Source organism: Helicoverpa zea, chromosome 1 (assembly GCF_022581195.2).
Source record: "Helicoverpa zea isolate HzStark_Cry1AcR chromosome 1, ilHelZeax1.1, whole genome shotgun sequence".
Taxonomy (NCBI): domain Eukaryota; kingdom Metazoa; phylum Arthropoda; class Insecta; order Lepidoptera; family Noctuidae; genus Helicoverpa; species Helicoverpa zea.
In genome coordinates, this window is record NC_061452.1 from 4,737,788 (window position 1) to 4,751,492 (window position 13,705).

Consider the following 13,705-nt stretch of genomic DNA (forward strand, 5'->3'; position numbering starts at 1 on the left):
CAGACAAAGGCAGCCTGATGGCATGTCACAGTATTTGCTAGGTTTCAGCATCCGGCACGCTAGGAATTATCCTATCTAAATAGATCATCGCTCACGAATGGGCCTTCGATCAACACGCAAATCCAATAGTACTGGGTATAATTAGTTATAATGTTGTGTAGGGACATGTCATTACGTCACTACTTCATTAGTTACCTACTTCAATTGTCTGTTTATTATTTTGAGATGGGGAGTTGTCAGATCCTCCCGTCCAGCGTCCTACTCATAGCGGAAGTGCCAGAATTTTACTGACTTTCATGAGGGCCTTTCGAACAACCTGCCCAGCCCCGGCAGATCCCCGGTATAGTAACTGATGGACTGCCTAAAACTATTTGAAATGCTGCTACATTGAACACTTGTAAAAACTATTGTATGTAGAACTGTTGTCCGGGGTCATAGTTCCACACTATGATGGTGTATTGATAAACAGAAAAGACTGTTAAGTATATATAAGTATGTAGGAGCGGCTTTTTCTTTCCATACTTATCTACTATGTACTACTAAATTGTAAATTTATACCTAAAAACCTATCTCATTATACTTAATATGCAGAATTAAAATACTGTAGCAATGTAGTAAGCGTACTTCTAAAACATTTCAAGAAGCTTCCCTTAGGGGCTCAGGATGAGTCTTTTAGCGAAGTACTTAATGTTAACTCCGGGGTAAGTACACACGTCGCTCACGGTTCATTGTTAATGCTTTGAGATCTTATAGTGACTAGATGAGCCAAGATTTCTGAAAAAAATATGTACCTAATACTGTTTCATTTCGTGTTATTGCGTAGGTACTATTCAACTTTAGTTCAGAATTCAATCCCTTAATGATAAAAATTTAATGTCTCTTGACACAGACTACTACAGTCAGGCTTCTTACAACGTAAGCGTAACATGAATTATTAAGTGTCCCACTCATTTATACCCGATCTTACACTCTTAAGGATAAAATAAAATTAAAGTAGGTAACATGAACCACTGACCATAAATTAGGAAATATTGTAATAAACATATTTTCTAAAATAAATAAAACAAATCTTTATTTTACAGCCGCGCTTCGTAGTCTTACAAAACCACGCTTACGTTATCCATTAGCTTTACATCGGTGTCAACTTAGGGGCGTGCGTGTTCCTATACTCACAGTATTTGATTCGCGCCATATCTGTTTAAGCCCCTACATTCATTGAGACAGGTAACGATATGCACTATGTCGTGTGTTTGGAAACATTGCGAGTAACTGTGGTTGAAAATGGAAGAAATTGGAGTTTATTTTGGTATTTTGATAAAAATGCAGGTATCTTATTCCAGGATTATGAGTCTTCATTTTGTCTTTAGATACTGTACCTTGACATATTTAGGAGCTTTTAGGTAGTTTTTTTATGCTGTTTCATTGATTTTGTATAAAACAGTCTTTAAAAATATACGAAGATAATAAGTACCTATGATAAGTCTTATTTCTCACAAAAGCTCATGAAACAAACACTTATATAACATCAAGACTAAAAACAAAATAAGATCGCGCTCTTCACATGTTCTCCGATATCTCTGTAGTGTTATTAAGGCGAGACTCCACTGCAAAACATGGGCTAATTCCTGTTAGTACAAAGTTTTAATTCAGTACTTACACAAGCCGACATTCCGTTGTTGTGTACTACTCTTTTCAAGTGGTCTTGGCTCGGCTTAGCTTTGCACCGAGTAACATGTAGTGTGCTACATGTAGATATTATTGTTGCATTGAAGATTTTAAACGTCTTTGTATGTTCTTGGAGCTAAATTACTAGTTACGTCTTCTTCTTCTTATATATTTTCAACTTCTTATATATTTTCAAGAAGGAGTTGCACGAAAGCCTAATGTTATCTTTGCAAAATTCTTAATTCGACAATCTAGCTAGGTCCTTAAATATCTGATAATTCATTGTATCTTTAAATGTTAGTAGGTAATGATCTTAAAACTTTATCTATTTGTATTTTCCCATATCCAAGTAACTTGGGCAATATATGCAATTTATTTGAAAGAGTTATAAATAGGCCTACGGTACACCATGATTCGTAAGACAAATAACCGAAAGAATAATCTTTCGCGATATCATAACGTTTTTAGCGAGCTTACGACATTTGTCACTAGCCATACTCAATCATATAATATTAGGAAGGTACTAGTAGGAATATAAGGTAAGATGTGTTTCGAGGATTTAGCTAGAGGAAAAATGTTTAAAAAACAATAGTCTTGTTAGTACATTAATATAAAGAATCCTATGACAAACATGATGTATCAATTTGCGTACTGCCATAACAACAGATTACTTAAATCAGATGATGTTAATTTTGTGTGAAAACAAAACAAAGAATAAAGATACAGAAAGATTGAAAACCGAGTTTAAGCTAGTACAATAGAAACTCTTTGTTATAGACTAATGCAGCGTGTAAAATATCTGAAATTGTCATTATACTACCGTTTTGTAAGATATATACAAGTATAGTTGGCACGGATATTGAGCTCTCGGCGGAAGAGTGGGGATCGCTTTGCGCACTGTACACATAAGGCAATAAACCAATAAATCGCTTCTGCGCAGGCGAAGGTCAGGGCTCAATATCCGTGCCGATAACTATAATTCAAATAATTAATGTGAAGGGTGTGTATGTGTCTCCACTACTTATGAATAAGAACCGCATTATCTGGAAAGAGAGTTACTACAAGTTAAAAAAAAAATTATATCAATTCATACGAATGTTGAAAAGGTTTTTTTAATAGAATAGTTTTTCATATTAATTGTAAATATTTGTTAATGTGTTATTTAAAAAGAATAATCCTAAAATCTAAAAAACGGATATAAGTATGTACTCTGTAGTTTAAAGTTTCTTGTCGTTTAATCATGGAGCACTTCTCGAATGTTCGCGACAAAGTCGAGTCGGTTGTTAGCTAATTCTAAGAGCCCGCTGTGCGTCTGTCTAATTGCTGTTTTATGTACTGAGCTAATGAACGTCTCGTCTAAACTTGCACTGATTTGTGTTAATAGTACTTAGATTAGGGCATCGTTGGATAAGGAAGAAAGCTTAGGAAAACATTGAAATAGCTCTATTTGTGGAAACTGTTTCCTTAATTTGGATTACTATATTTTTATTCTTCTCATTTAGCCCTCTCTGTTGAAGAAGAAAACCTTACCAAAGATTAGTTAAAGTTAATACAGAGTTAGTTTCGATAAGGTCTGATGTTTCTTTTTATTTAAGCAAGGATCCTTCTTTGTGGTGATAGCTGCTAAATTATAACCCTTAACCAACTTTTTGAACAACCCATAAACATACGGGGCTCTCAATGTCAGTCTTACTTTCCTCATCGACTCTATCTATTTCCCGCTTGATCATATAAACCCTACATACATCCACACTACTTCAAATAAGGCGTCGTATTTAACACTACCACATTTTTTGTCACTCTACTAATATGATTTAATTTTTTTAATCTGTGTCCGAGATAGCACGTGTCCGAGGTTTGCGGCGACCGTATTATGACGTCATATGTCATTAGTAGTCGGTGACAAGACTTTCAACTTGTTTTTATTTTAAACGAATTAAAATGTGTTCTTTTTTTTCAATATTGGTAATTAGGTGGTGTCTGTATTCATTTGTTTTAGTGCCTTTATCTTGTAATATATTATTTCCCTATATCGTTAAATTCCTTAGCTAGAATAATTTATTAGCTTTAAATGTCTCGCTTCATAACAACAGAATATCTCAAACAACCTGCATAGACGATAAACAATCCTTTAGTCCCGAAATATGGTCGTACCTATCGCGTTTAATTAATATTCAATTCCACGTGTATAGTTTCATAAAGCAAGGGTTTAGAGTGACCAAAGGACCGTCTCGGGCAGCGGGCGGGCCGAAACTAAACCTTAACTAATCCAAGCTTCGTATTAAATCGCCGAGGTGCTAACCTGCAACTACCTTTATAAGTTGTAGGGTTGGTAGAACTTTGTTTTTGTCTGGTTTAATGTTGAGTAAGGAATCTATTTGATACGGAGTATAATTTTAATTGCTGTATCAACATATGAAATATTTTCATGGGCCGAGCAAGATAAGAGTAAGGTTTTGATTCATTTTTAACTTAAAAAATCAAATCTCTATTTGCACTTTGAGATGCCTGTTATTTTTAATTTAGCATCTAACGCGCGGATATATATTTTCGATTAACCAAAACGCACAACGACCTAACCCAAACTTGATAAGTCGTAATCCCTAAAACGCGTAACCCTAAGAACTCGCCACACGAAAACTATCGAAAGTTAGTTAGAACGATTACCGAAACTGAAACACCTATTCAAAAGTACATAACCCAAGGCTAACACAGCTTAACGCACCTCCACCCGGTTATTAAAAGATTATTGTGGCGCGAAATTTATAATTTCATAGTAACTACCCACTATGTTTTGTGAACGGAATCCCGGAATAGTATTATGTAAATTCAATAACTGCGCGCTCAAAGACGTCTATTGTTCTCAACTGATACTCTAAATCAGTGCCCCATAATATTGAATATGGGAATATTTTGATGTTATTTACCTTTAGGTTCTAATTCACAGTATCAGTTTGAAAACTCGCTGAGACTTATAATAATTCCTTTCACCGATTTTCTTCGGACGAAAATATTTCCTCATAAAAGAAAAGCGCGACAGATTTCCATTAAACGCGCCAAGCTATTAAACGGCTATAAAAAAGCGCATCGAAGCAGCAAAAACTATTTAATATCGCAACAAAGCAGCGGTACAAAGCGTTGGGCGCCCGCCGGCCGTTCCTTCCACAAGGATTAATTATTATTTTAACATTTCAGTAGGTTTTTTGCCGCGTCCGCGAGCAAGTCAAAAGCATTGCGTTCTCGCTTGAAAAGTTGCTAAATAATTAAGACGCCTTCTTAGCGACAGCGTTTCGACGTCCACGATACTAAGTAGGTGATTTTTCAGAGGAACCAAGTCTCGGAAAAGATTTTTCCATTGAGTTCGTTTTTTGCGCCAGTTTGGTACGTTCAGTCAGATTATGTTTGTAATTATATTTTTATGAAGACGCAGAAAATGAAGCTATTTGTATAGCCTACAAAATTATTAAGTTTAGGTTCCTGTAATTAGTTGTGATGACTGCTTATTAGCTAACATATACCTACTGTAAGAACCTGCATTCAAGATAAAATCCATTCTTGACTCTAGCTGCACAGCCAACTATTCTAAAACTCCTTCTCCCTTGTCACAGGTAAAACCCTCCCGGTTCACTGCGTGGTGGAAGCAGTAGCTTCCTTAGAAGAAGGTGCATGGAGGCGCCGCGCCGTGGTGGAAACTGACAGTTACGTCATCATCCCCGCTGCCACCGCCTTCCACGAGCTCGTGCCGGCTGCCATGATGCGTCTCGGATATCCACATGAGTTAGCTGCTTCTGCTAAAGGTAAGAATAATATTGTTCATCGTCGTCGGACTAAAATACTGTCTTTAGTACGAATACATTTTTGGAGACTAGTTTTGTCAAACAAGGAATTCATTGAATGAAGAATACTTCAAAACAACATTTTATAGATCACTTAAGGTCAAAAGAAAATTTGACCATTCGATTCGAAAACATAATCTGGAGGATTTTTGTCATACATAATATTTAATTTTTTTTTCCTTCAAATAATTTTTTCTCATTTTTTTCAATTTTTCTTCTGTGTGTAACTATGTACATAAAATATTAAAATAAATAAATAAAACTTTCACATTTTGTGCATTTTTTATCATTCTCTACTTCCTTGTCCCCAGGCTCCGTAGTAATAAACAACTGGAAGCCGTTGCCCTTCGAGAGAATCTCTGATGGTCCTCTAGCCACCGTCGGCGAGGTATTGGGAGAGCTGACCACCGTCGCGACCCTCAGAATCCAACTGCTAAGACCTCGGCCAACGCCACTGCAAGACATCAAGGATAAGCTACTACGATTGCTTCTTGTACAGAGCAGACCATTGCTCATGTCTACTGGGTGTCCTTTGGATGAGGTAAGATTTCTTGGTACATTTTTTTTACTGTAGTTGACGATCATTGTCAGTCTAAACAGCAACAGGGGTTTCCCTTCTTTAGAGGGTTGTTCAAAATTTTATTAGAGTAAGTTATGTTATGTATATCACCTGGTTAGATGTATCTACATATACACACCCGAAACGGAACGGGAGATCGTATGTTTTATGTGAATAGATACTGCCTTACGTAACACCTATTTACCTACCGTTTTTACCACACGACCCCAAACAAAAGATTAAGCCGTCAATACAGTCGTAATAATCTATCTCTCGCACACTCAGCGAAGCTTCCAAAAACATTTGTCAAATCAAATTACATGAACCGATCTGATGGGTGACAATGGGTACACGGTACACCGCGCTAAACCAACATTCACAACAAAACGCCATGTCCCTGGTTTACCCGGGGAACAATACCCCCAACTGAACCTTTACCCCTTACCCCCGTTACCCCTTATTAACGTGAAAACTCATTGTTTTCCATATTTTAAGCTCGCTTTGTAAGGCGCGCTTTCAATCGAAAACATTTATCCTAGTGGTTATTATTGTTTGTTGTAATGATTTAATTAAAGATCGAGTGCTTTAGATTCGCGATTTTGCTATTGTAGCCTGCTCTGTATTGTTGGCGCCTCAAGTATCTATTTATATTATTACAACTTTTTTATATTCAAAGGTAATTTTATCAAATATGGATTTTCTCTTTTTTCGTGCACATAAATTTTTATCTACCTTAATTCTGATTTTCATAACTGTATGGCTTGATATTTTCGTCAACTTAGTTCACAACTATGAATTTTGACTATGTAGTTTCAGTATTGAACGAGTATTCTAGTAAAGCTACTGGCAAAAGGTCACGTTAAAAACTGACTTCCACCAATATTTACACGAAGGCCCCTATCTCCACAGTGGCTTGCCAAACAGCTTTCATTTGCCAGAATACATAAAAAAATACACTCGATATTATCGACAAAATTAACGAGTGCTCGAGATAAAGACGGAGAGACAGATTATCAAAACTCTTCGCTAAGTACGCGAGCGTTCTACAATTTGGTCTTTATAATTGCGAGGTGCCTGCTAAGACCTTGCTAATAGGGATCATCGTTTGGGGGAAGAATTAAGGAAGCATTTGTTTTCATGTTCGCGGCTCCAGTCTTAACAATGAGTGGCTTTGACGAAATTTTCATGTCATGTTTTGTTTTGTTGCGTTAATGATGTTCATGTCTTCATGTAGGTATTTTTTTTAGGTAGAAGTTTACGTTTGGATATTGTGTGTGGAAGTCATTATGTACCTATTCTGCTTTTATGCTTATTTGGGGTAGCTCTCCAAATACGCATAAAATATGTATAATAATTTATGTAAAAAAATGTAAGGATAAAAATAAAAAATATGCAACAATCTTCCATAGCAAAAGAAGTCTATCATCGAACCGTTAATTACAACTAAATCCATACGGGTTCATTACAAAAACATTTTCAGCAACTTCCAGAGAGATTTAAAGCTCTCACGCGATAGAGAACAATTTGTCGACGCGATGAGCACCTGTCTCATACGCGAGATCTCCATACATAATAAATTTAATTGAATCTTCGTCTCATCCGCGCCTCGCGAGGCCTTATTATATTTTCTAAATATTCACCTTGTAGCGAACGGGTTAGGGCGGCGGGCGGGGGTTGCCCTCGTCTTGCCAACTTGAGCCACACCGAAAGAGGGTTAAAAGGAGTTTTAGATGTACGAACGCTTTTGATCTTATTAATACCATAAAATAATGCTTTATAATCTTATTAAACGCGAGGTTAGCGCTCCATGCGCGCCCTCGCCAACCATAACCGGCTCAAGGATCTATATTTCAATTTTGGTGCTTGACATCGGCATTCTGATGGTTATGTCCCGTACATTTTTAATCGCTAAATGTAATGAAGATGATAAATGAACATTGAACGGTCTATTAGACAGCAAGAAACAAATTGAAGTTGTAAAGTGGAGTCAAAGTTGGCGCAAATTAAGCAAAGGAACTGCCGCCCGGCAAGATAATCAAACACCTCCGACTTCAAGTTGTTAGCTAAACGCCAGATGAACTCGGCTCTATGATATTATGGTAATTTATCTCACGCCAATTTGCGCCACTTCGATTTTAACTCGGAGCAAACTTTTAGACGCTCGAGGAATATTTTATCGAAGGGGTTTCCCGTGCCACATCGATGTAGGATCAATTTTAAACCATAAATCTTCTTTAAGACTACTTTCTTACTTAATTTGGAAATCTCTTTGAAATTTCAAGGTTCTTTGAAACGGGTTACAATTTAATCATTCCTTCAAGCGTGCGTAAGTAGCGTATGTACACACAACGAAAATAATATAAGATAACGCTAAGCCTATTGTGTTCAAAGTTGTCCTTTTAACTACGAGTATATCAAGAAATGTTCGCAATCACACACCGAATTACGTACTTAGTCGGATTACACGTGACGCGAGTTATCACGCGCAGGCGCCAGCTCTCGTAAATCTTCCATGAAGCTCAAACAGACAATATCTGAAAGCAAATATGGCCTCACTATTTAAAAATATAAAACAAAGAAGCGGATTAACGTATCACTCGAGCGCTGCGTTAATACCTCTGACATGATTTATAGGCACAATCTCGATGTGTAATACTTACAGTTAATTTAACGTCTGATTTAGCAACAGTGCGGAGCAAGCGGGCCAGCCTGACAACTCGGCTGACGACGTAATCACTGGCATTGTTCTATGTAATCTAGCGATACGAGCAGATCTCACTTGCATAACTGTCAAGCTGGGTAAACTCCGCGACGGAGCTATAATCTGACAAGTTCTTTATGATTGACTACTTGCTGCGCGATTAATACCTCTCTAAACATGCACTCCTGTTATCACATTGAGTAAATAGTTGTGAAATTTAAACATCGCATTGGAATGATTCCGAGTCACACGCTTGATTTGTTGCTCAAACAGCGGCGCGAGATCGGCTCGGGGCATTCGGGAGCTTTGTTTAGCGGAGCCGGGGCGGTAATGATGCAGCGAAGCACTTAGTCCGCGGCGCCTAGTTGAGGGCGTAGTGGGTGGATGCTAATTGTCAAGACGCCCTTCCCGCTCATTGTTTTAGAGCAGACCATGATTGAAGTTTCGTCGGCGCGCAGGAGTGATGCGCACTAACCACCGAGTAAACACCTCACGCGGAGCCGCGTCAGAAGCCGGCCGACCGCTCGCGCATGACACATGCATTAACAGCCGACCTAATATTTTCATAATCTAATGGCGATGTTCTGTGAAACAATGCTTCGTGTTTATTCAAACAATTATCTCTGTATCTGTTGCTGGTTAGACTGACCTCTTTAAAATCGTCTAAAATTGTTTGCGGTATCTTGTTGTTTTATTTACTCTCCGAGTTACGTTTGGTGACCTTCATTTTAAAGTGTTTTTTTCTTGTTGCAGGTAACTCTTGCTCAGATTTGTCGTGGCCAAGACCGAACACCGGGGCCGCATAACTTTCACGAGCCATCTGAAGAAATGCGTCGTAAGTTTGAATCTTGGTGGAGTGCTCAAGTGTCACCTCGACCACCGCCCTTCAGCCCTCGTAGATATCCATCGCCGGGTCCCAAAAATCGTTCTCCTACTCTGAACACAATACCAGATCACTTACACCCGGCATTACAGACTGTGCAAAGTCAATATCCAACTCAAAAGACAAGAATGCGAACAAGTTTTGATCCTGAATTAGAACTGCCTAAACTTCAGCGTTGGTTTTCTGAAAATCAACATCCAAGCAGACAGCAAATACAACAGTATGTACGAGAGCTAAATAACCTAGAATCGAGGCGAGGACGAAAGCCCCTCGATGTCAACAACGTTGTTTACTGGTTCAAGAACGCGCGTGCTGCGCAGAAACGTGCTGAGCTTCGGAATATCGGTGGCTTGAGCTGTCACCTTGGAGTGAACGGGTTCAATAGCAGGAGTCACAGTCCTACAAATGGTTCACTGATGGCTGGCAGTGATACTTATGGTTCCCAAGATCACAACTCGATGAAGAGTCCTATTTTATCTGGCAGCCCAGGAAGATACCCGATGTCGGTAATGTCGGAGGATAATTTGTCTAATGGAGGTTCTGATTTGGAAGATGAAGGTGGTGACTTACATCCAGATGATAGGCCTGAAAGTCCAGACGCGCCTCTCTCTTTGATCACAACAAAGAAGAATGTTGATCAAGAGACTGATGACAGGCCCGAGGAGTCGCCAAAACCTCCAGACATAATTAAGGTGAGATTTAAGTGTTCTCTTATGGTTAATTATTTAACAAAACTTAACTAGTAATATATTTTTAACGTAATATTTACATTGAACAATAAGCTAATATTTATTTTTCTTTATCACAGGTACATGACATCAAACAGGAGCCAAGGGATTTGAGCAAGCCCGACAATGCGGTCTCTCCACAACGTTCTCCCGCTAAAAACAGCGACAGTTCGCACAACAACAATAGCAACAACAACAATAATGAGGACGAGAACGGAGTTGGGGACGAACATGATGGATCTGATGAAGATGTTATTCAGGAGCGACACTACAGGCCATCCTCCCCTCATCTTGACCGCCTACCTTTCCCCATGGTGCCTAATCACCCAATGTTTGGCCACGGCATCATGTATATGAGCCAATACATGAGCGGCTTTCCCGGCGTCGGCGCAGTCCCCGGTGAAGGCGCCAGTGGCCTGAACCTCGCACTCGCCGGTGCTTCAGATGAGCGACGCAAACGCAACCGCACATTCATCGACCCCGTCTCCGAGGTTCCTGTACTAGAACAATGGTTCTCAATGAACACGCACCCCTCGCACAACCTGATACTTAAATACACTGAAGAGTTGAACAGGATGCCTTACAGGCAGAAGTTTCCTCGCCTTGAGTCGAAGAACGTGCAGTTTTGGTTCAAGAATCGAAGAGCAAAGTGCAAGAGACTGAAAATGTCTTTGTACGAGCCGGCATCTCCCGGCCACTACTCCCACCCCGGGCATCCCCACGCTATGGCTGAAAGGAAACTGGTGTGAACAAACTGCGCTCAATGTTAGTAAATTGTGAGGGATTTTTGTGTTTGTGGCGTCGCAGCATATACACGAAAGACTGATATCGAATCGTTTAATGGTGTGCAGTGCCATGTTAGTATTAAAATGGCGCCTCGCGCGTCATCCTAACTTTAAACAGTTCGTATTATTCAGAGGACTTTATTAGTAACTGTTTAGATTATTAATGATCATAGTTTTGCTTAAGGTAGACTAGCATATTTCAAAGCGATATCATTATAAGTTTAAAGTAGTAGTATCAAGTTATCTGATAGAGCGATCACATCGTATTGTTTATTGTGTACATATTTGTAGGTACAAAATTACTATCCTAGGACATGGCACAGTTGTTTTGTGAAGGAATCTCAATATTTCTATTAGTATGTATGTACATAAGAAACTCAATCTCGGTTTTTATTTATTAAATTTTACAGTAGTTGTATAAATCTGTTGTTAGAATATAATTAATGGATATTCTCATTAAAAGTTCCGCTTAAATTATAATAGCGAGGTCGAAGTATAGAATGGTATTCAATGTTATTCTAATTATGTACATTATTTGTATAATTAGTATTGAGTCATAGTAATAATGATATTATATTGCACATAGTATACTGGAATCGATATTTCTGATATTATCGGTCGAAGTTCGGCGGCCGAATGGTTACGCACATTCCGTATTATGTACTCTTTTGTTATAGATGTTAATGCTTCCTCAATCCAAAGATCAGTTAGTGTGTAGTGGTCACGTAATTAACTGATGATCAATTAGCCACCCGTTTTACTGGGCAAAGCGCTGGGGTTGCAGTTTAGAATAGAAATGGTTGCAATATTAAATCGAGTCGTGCTGATTACTCGATTCCGAATATTAAGTAGATAGTAAGCGGTGATGACGACTCGTTTAGTGAGGGTTTTGTGGGGGGAGGAGGGAAGGGGTCATAGTTCCATAATACCGCTTTGCCTGGTAAATAGGTTTACAGCAAACAGTTTATGTTACAGTATTCACGCATTTATCGATTGAGGCTGTATCGTCACACACTTGTTTTATAGTTTTAGACGCATCATAGTTGTAATACTACAGTTTGTTTTGTTGTTCCCATGTTATGCTTGTTTTCGTGAAGCTGTGATGAAATTTCCAAATATTGTAAATATTTTATTAATGTTAAACATAAGTTTTATTGTAAAACTACGTCACTTGGCTCACACGAACAATTAAAGCATTACCGCTTAGGTAACCAAGATATTGGCTAAATGTTTATTCGATTCAATTATATAAACGAAAATTTAATTGAATATAATATGAAAACAAGTCTGTTGTTATTTTATTTATTCTTCCTTAAAAAAATAGAACGACAGAATTTACTTAAACATCTCGCAAAGTTATAGCTATATGGCTAAGTAGGTATTAAAATAAAATGTTCATGCCTTTGATGATTTAGGGAAAAACTGTAAATGCCAGCAAATAAACTAGCAATCTCTGCAAATATAAAAGTTAATTGCAATTAATTTATCCAGCAACAAACAAGTGTAAAACATGAATACAATTATCGATAGGTGATTGTATTGCTTTATTTAAATACGCAGTTTTTTCTACAGTTCAAAACACCATTATTACTACTACTTACTTATGTACTAAATCTAAACAGCAGCAATAGTAGACATACCTTAACTTATCTCCAATCGAGCGCCACGCAGTATTATAACACACTATCGTTAGTTCGCTCATTGCTCAGTATATTCCGGCAGGCGAAGGAACACAAAACTAAAGCCAAATGTACTGGATGTGACATTTGCCACTGCAAGAAGCGCCACCATGAAGTGCCAAGATACACTGGGCATCTCTAAACCATTGTGCAACTAAACATGTGTCAATAGTTATCTGCGAAGCTTCGACGGAAGCGGTCGTCGGGACCCAAATCACCTGTCAAACTTCCAAGTCTTGCTGTAATCGCCTGTATCTGCAGACATCTTTGTCAACAGTTCGATCTTCGTGGTGAATGACCGCCTGTTTCGGGTTGCTACAATATTAGGCTGTACTATACCTTCTAATGTAAGTGTTAGACGAGCAAGTTCCAAACTTTGACACCGAGACGAGTTAGTTTTGTAGTTTAGTGGTAGTAAGTATTTGTACTTGATTTTGACTGAAAGCAGAATGAAAATTATTTATTAGCCATTAGGCACAATGAAGTGAGCCCTAATTAAGGATTATGGTGTCAAATTCTAATATGCAATTTTATCTAGAATTGTTTTCTTCATAAGGTTCTACCATGGAGTTAAATACTGCCAGAATTGAGTATTTTGTCTCTTCAAAATTGTACATACTAGATTTTTCTGTCACTTTGGTAAGCATGAAACCAGTACCTGAAAAAAAAACTCATACAAACAAAACAAAAACACACAAACATTTTTCTTGTGCTGATATGAACGTCTTGAATTCAAGAGTGCCGTACGATAGGAAACTCCAACATAAGGCGAAACGGATTATACCAATTAGAGAGATTTAAAGTTCGTTCGCAGAATCATTCTTTGATCGTGCACACTCCTCCAAGATGCTTATCCATTCTTTAACGTA

At 38.1% G+C, this 13,705-nt stretch overlaps 1 protein-coding gene across 3 annotated transcripts in view; it reads left to right on the top strand.

Moving 5' to 3' along the window:
• LOC124633445 (homeobox protein dve-1) overlaps nucleotides 1–12,442 on the top strand; it is a 66,482-nt gene extending 54,040 nt beyond the window's left edge. For all 3 annotated transcript variants that reach the window (XM_047168681.1, XM_047168673.1, XM_047168688.1), the window contains exons 3-6: nucleotides 5,274–5,462; nucleotides 5,813–6,042; nucleotides 9,515–10,336; nucleotides 10,453–12,442. In XM_047168681.1, coding sequence (XP_047024637.1) covers nucleotides 5,274–5,462; nucleotides 5,813–6,042; nucleotides 9,515–10,336; nucleotides 10,453–11,121 — 1,910 coding nt within the window. In that variant the 3' untranslated portion in view covers nucleotides 11,122–12,442. The remainder of the gene's footprint in view (nucleotides 1–5,273; nucleotides 5,463–5,812; nucleotides 6,043–9,514; nucleotides 10,337–10,452) is intronic.
• The last annotated feature ends 1,263 nt before the right edge of the window (nucleotides 12,443–13,705 follow it).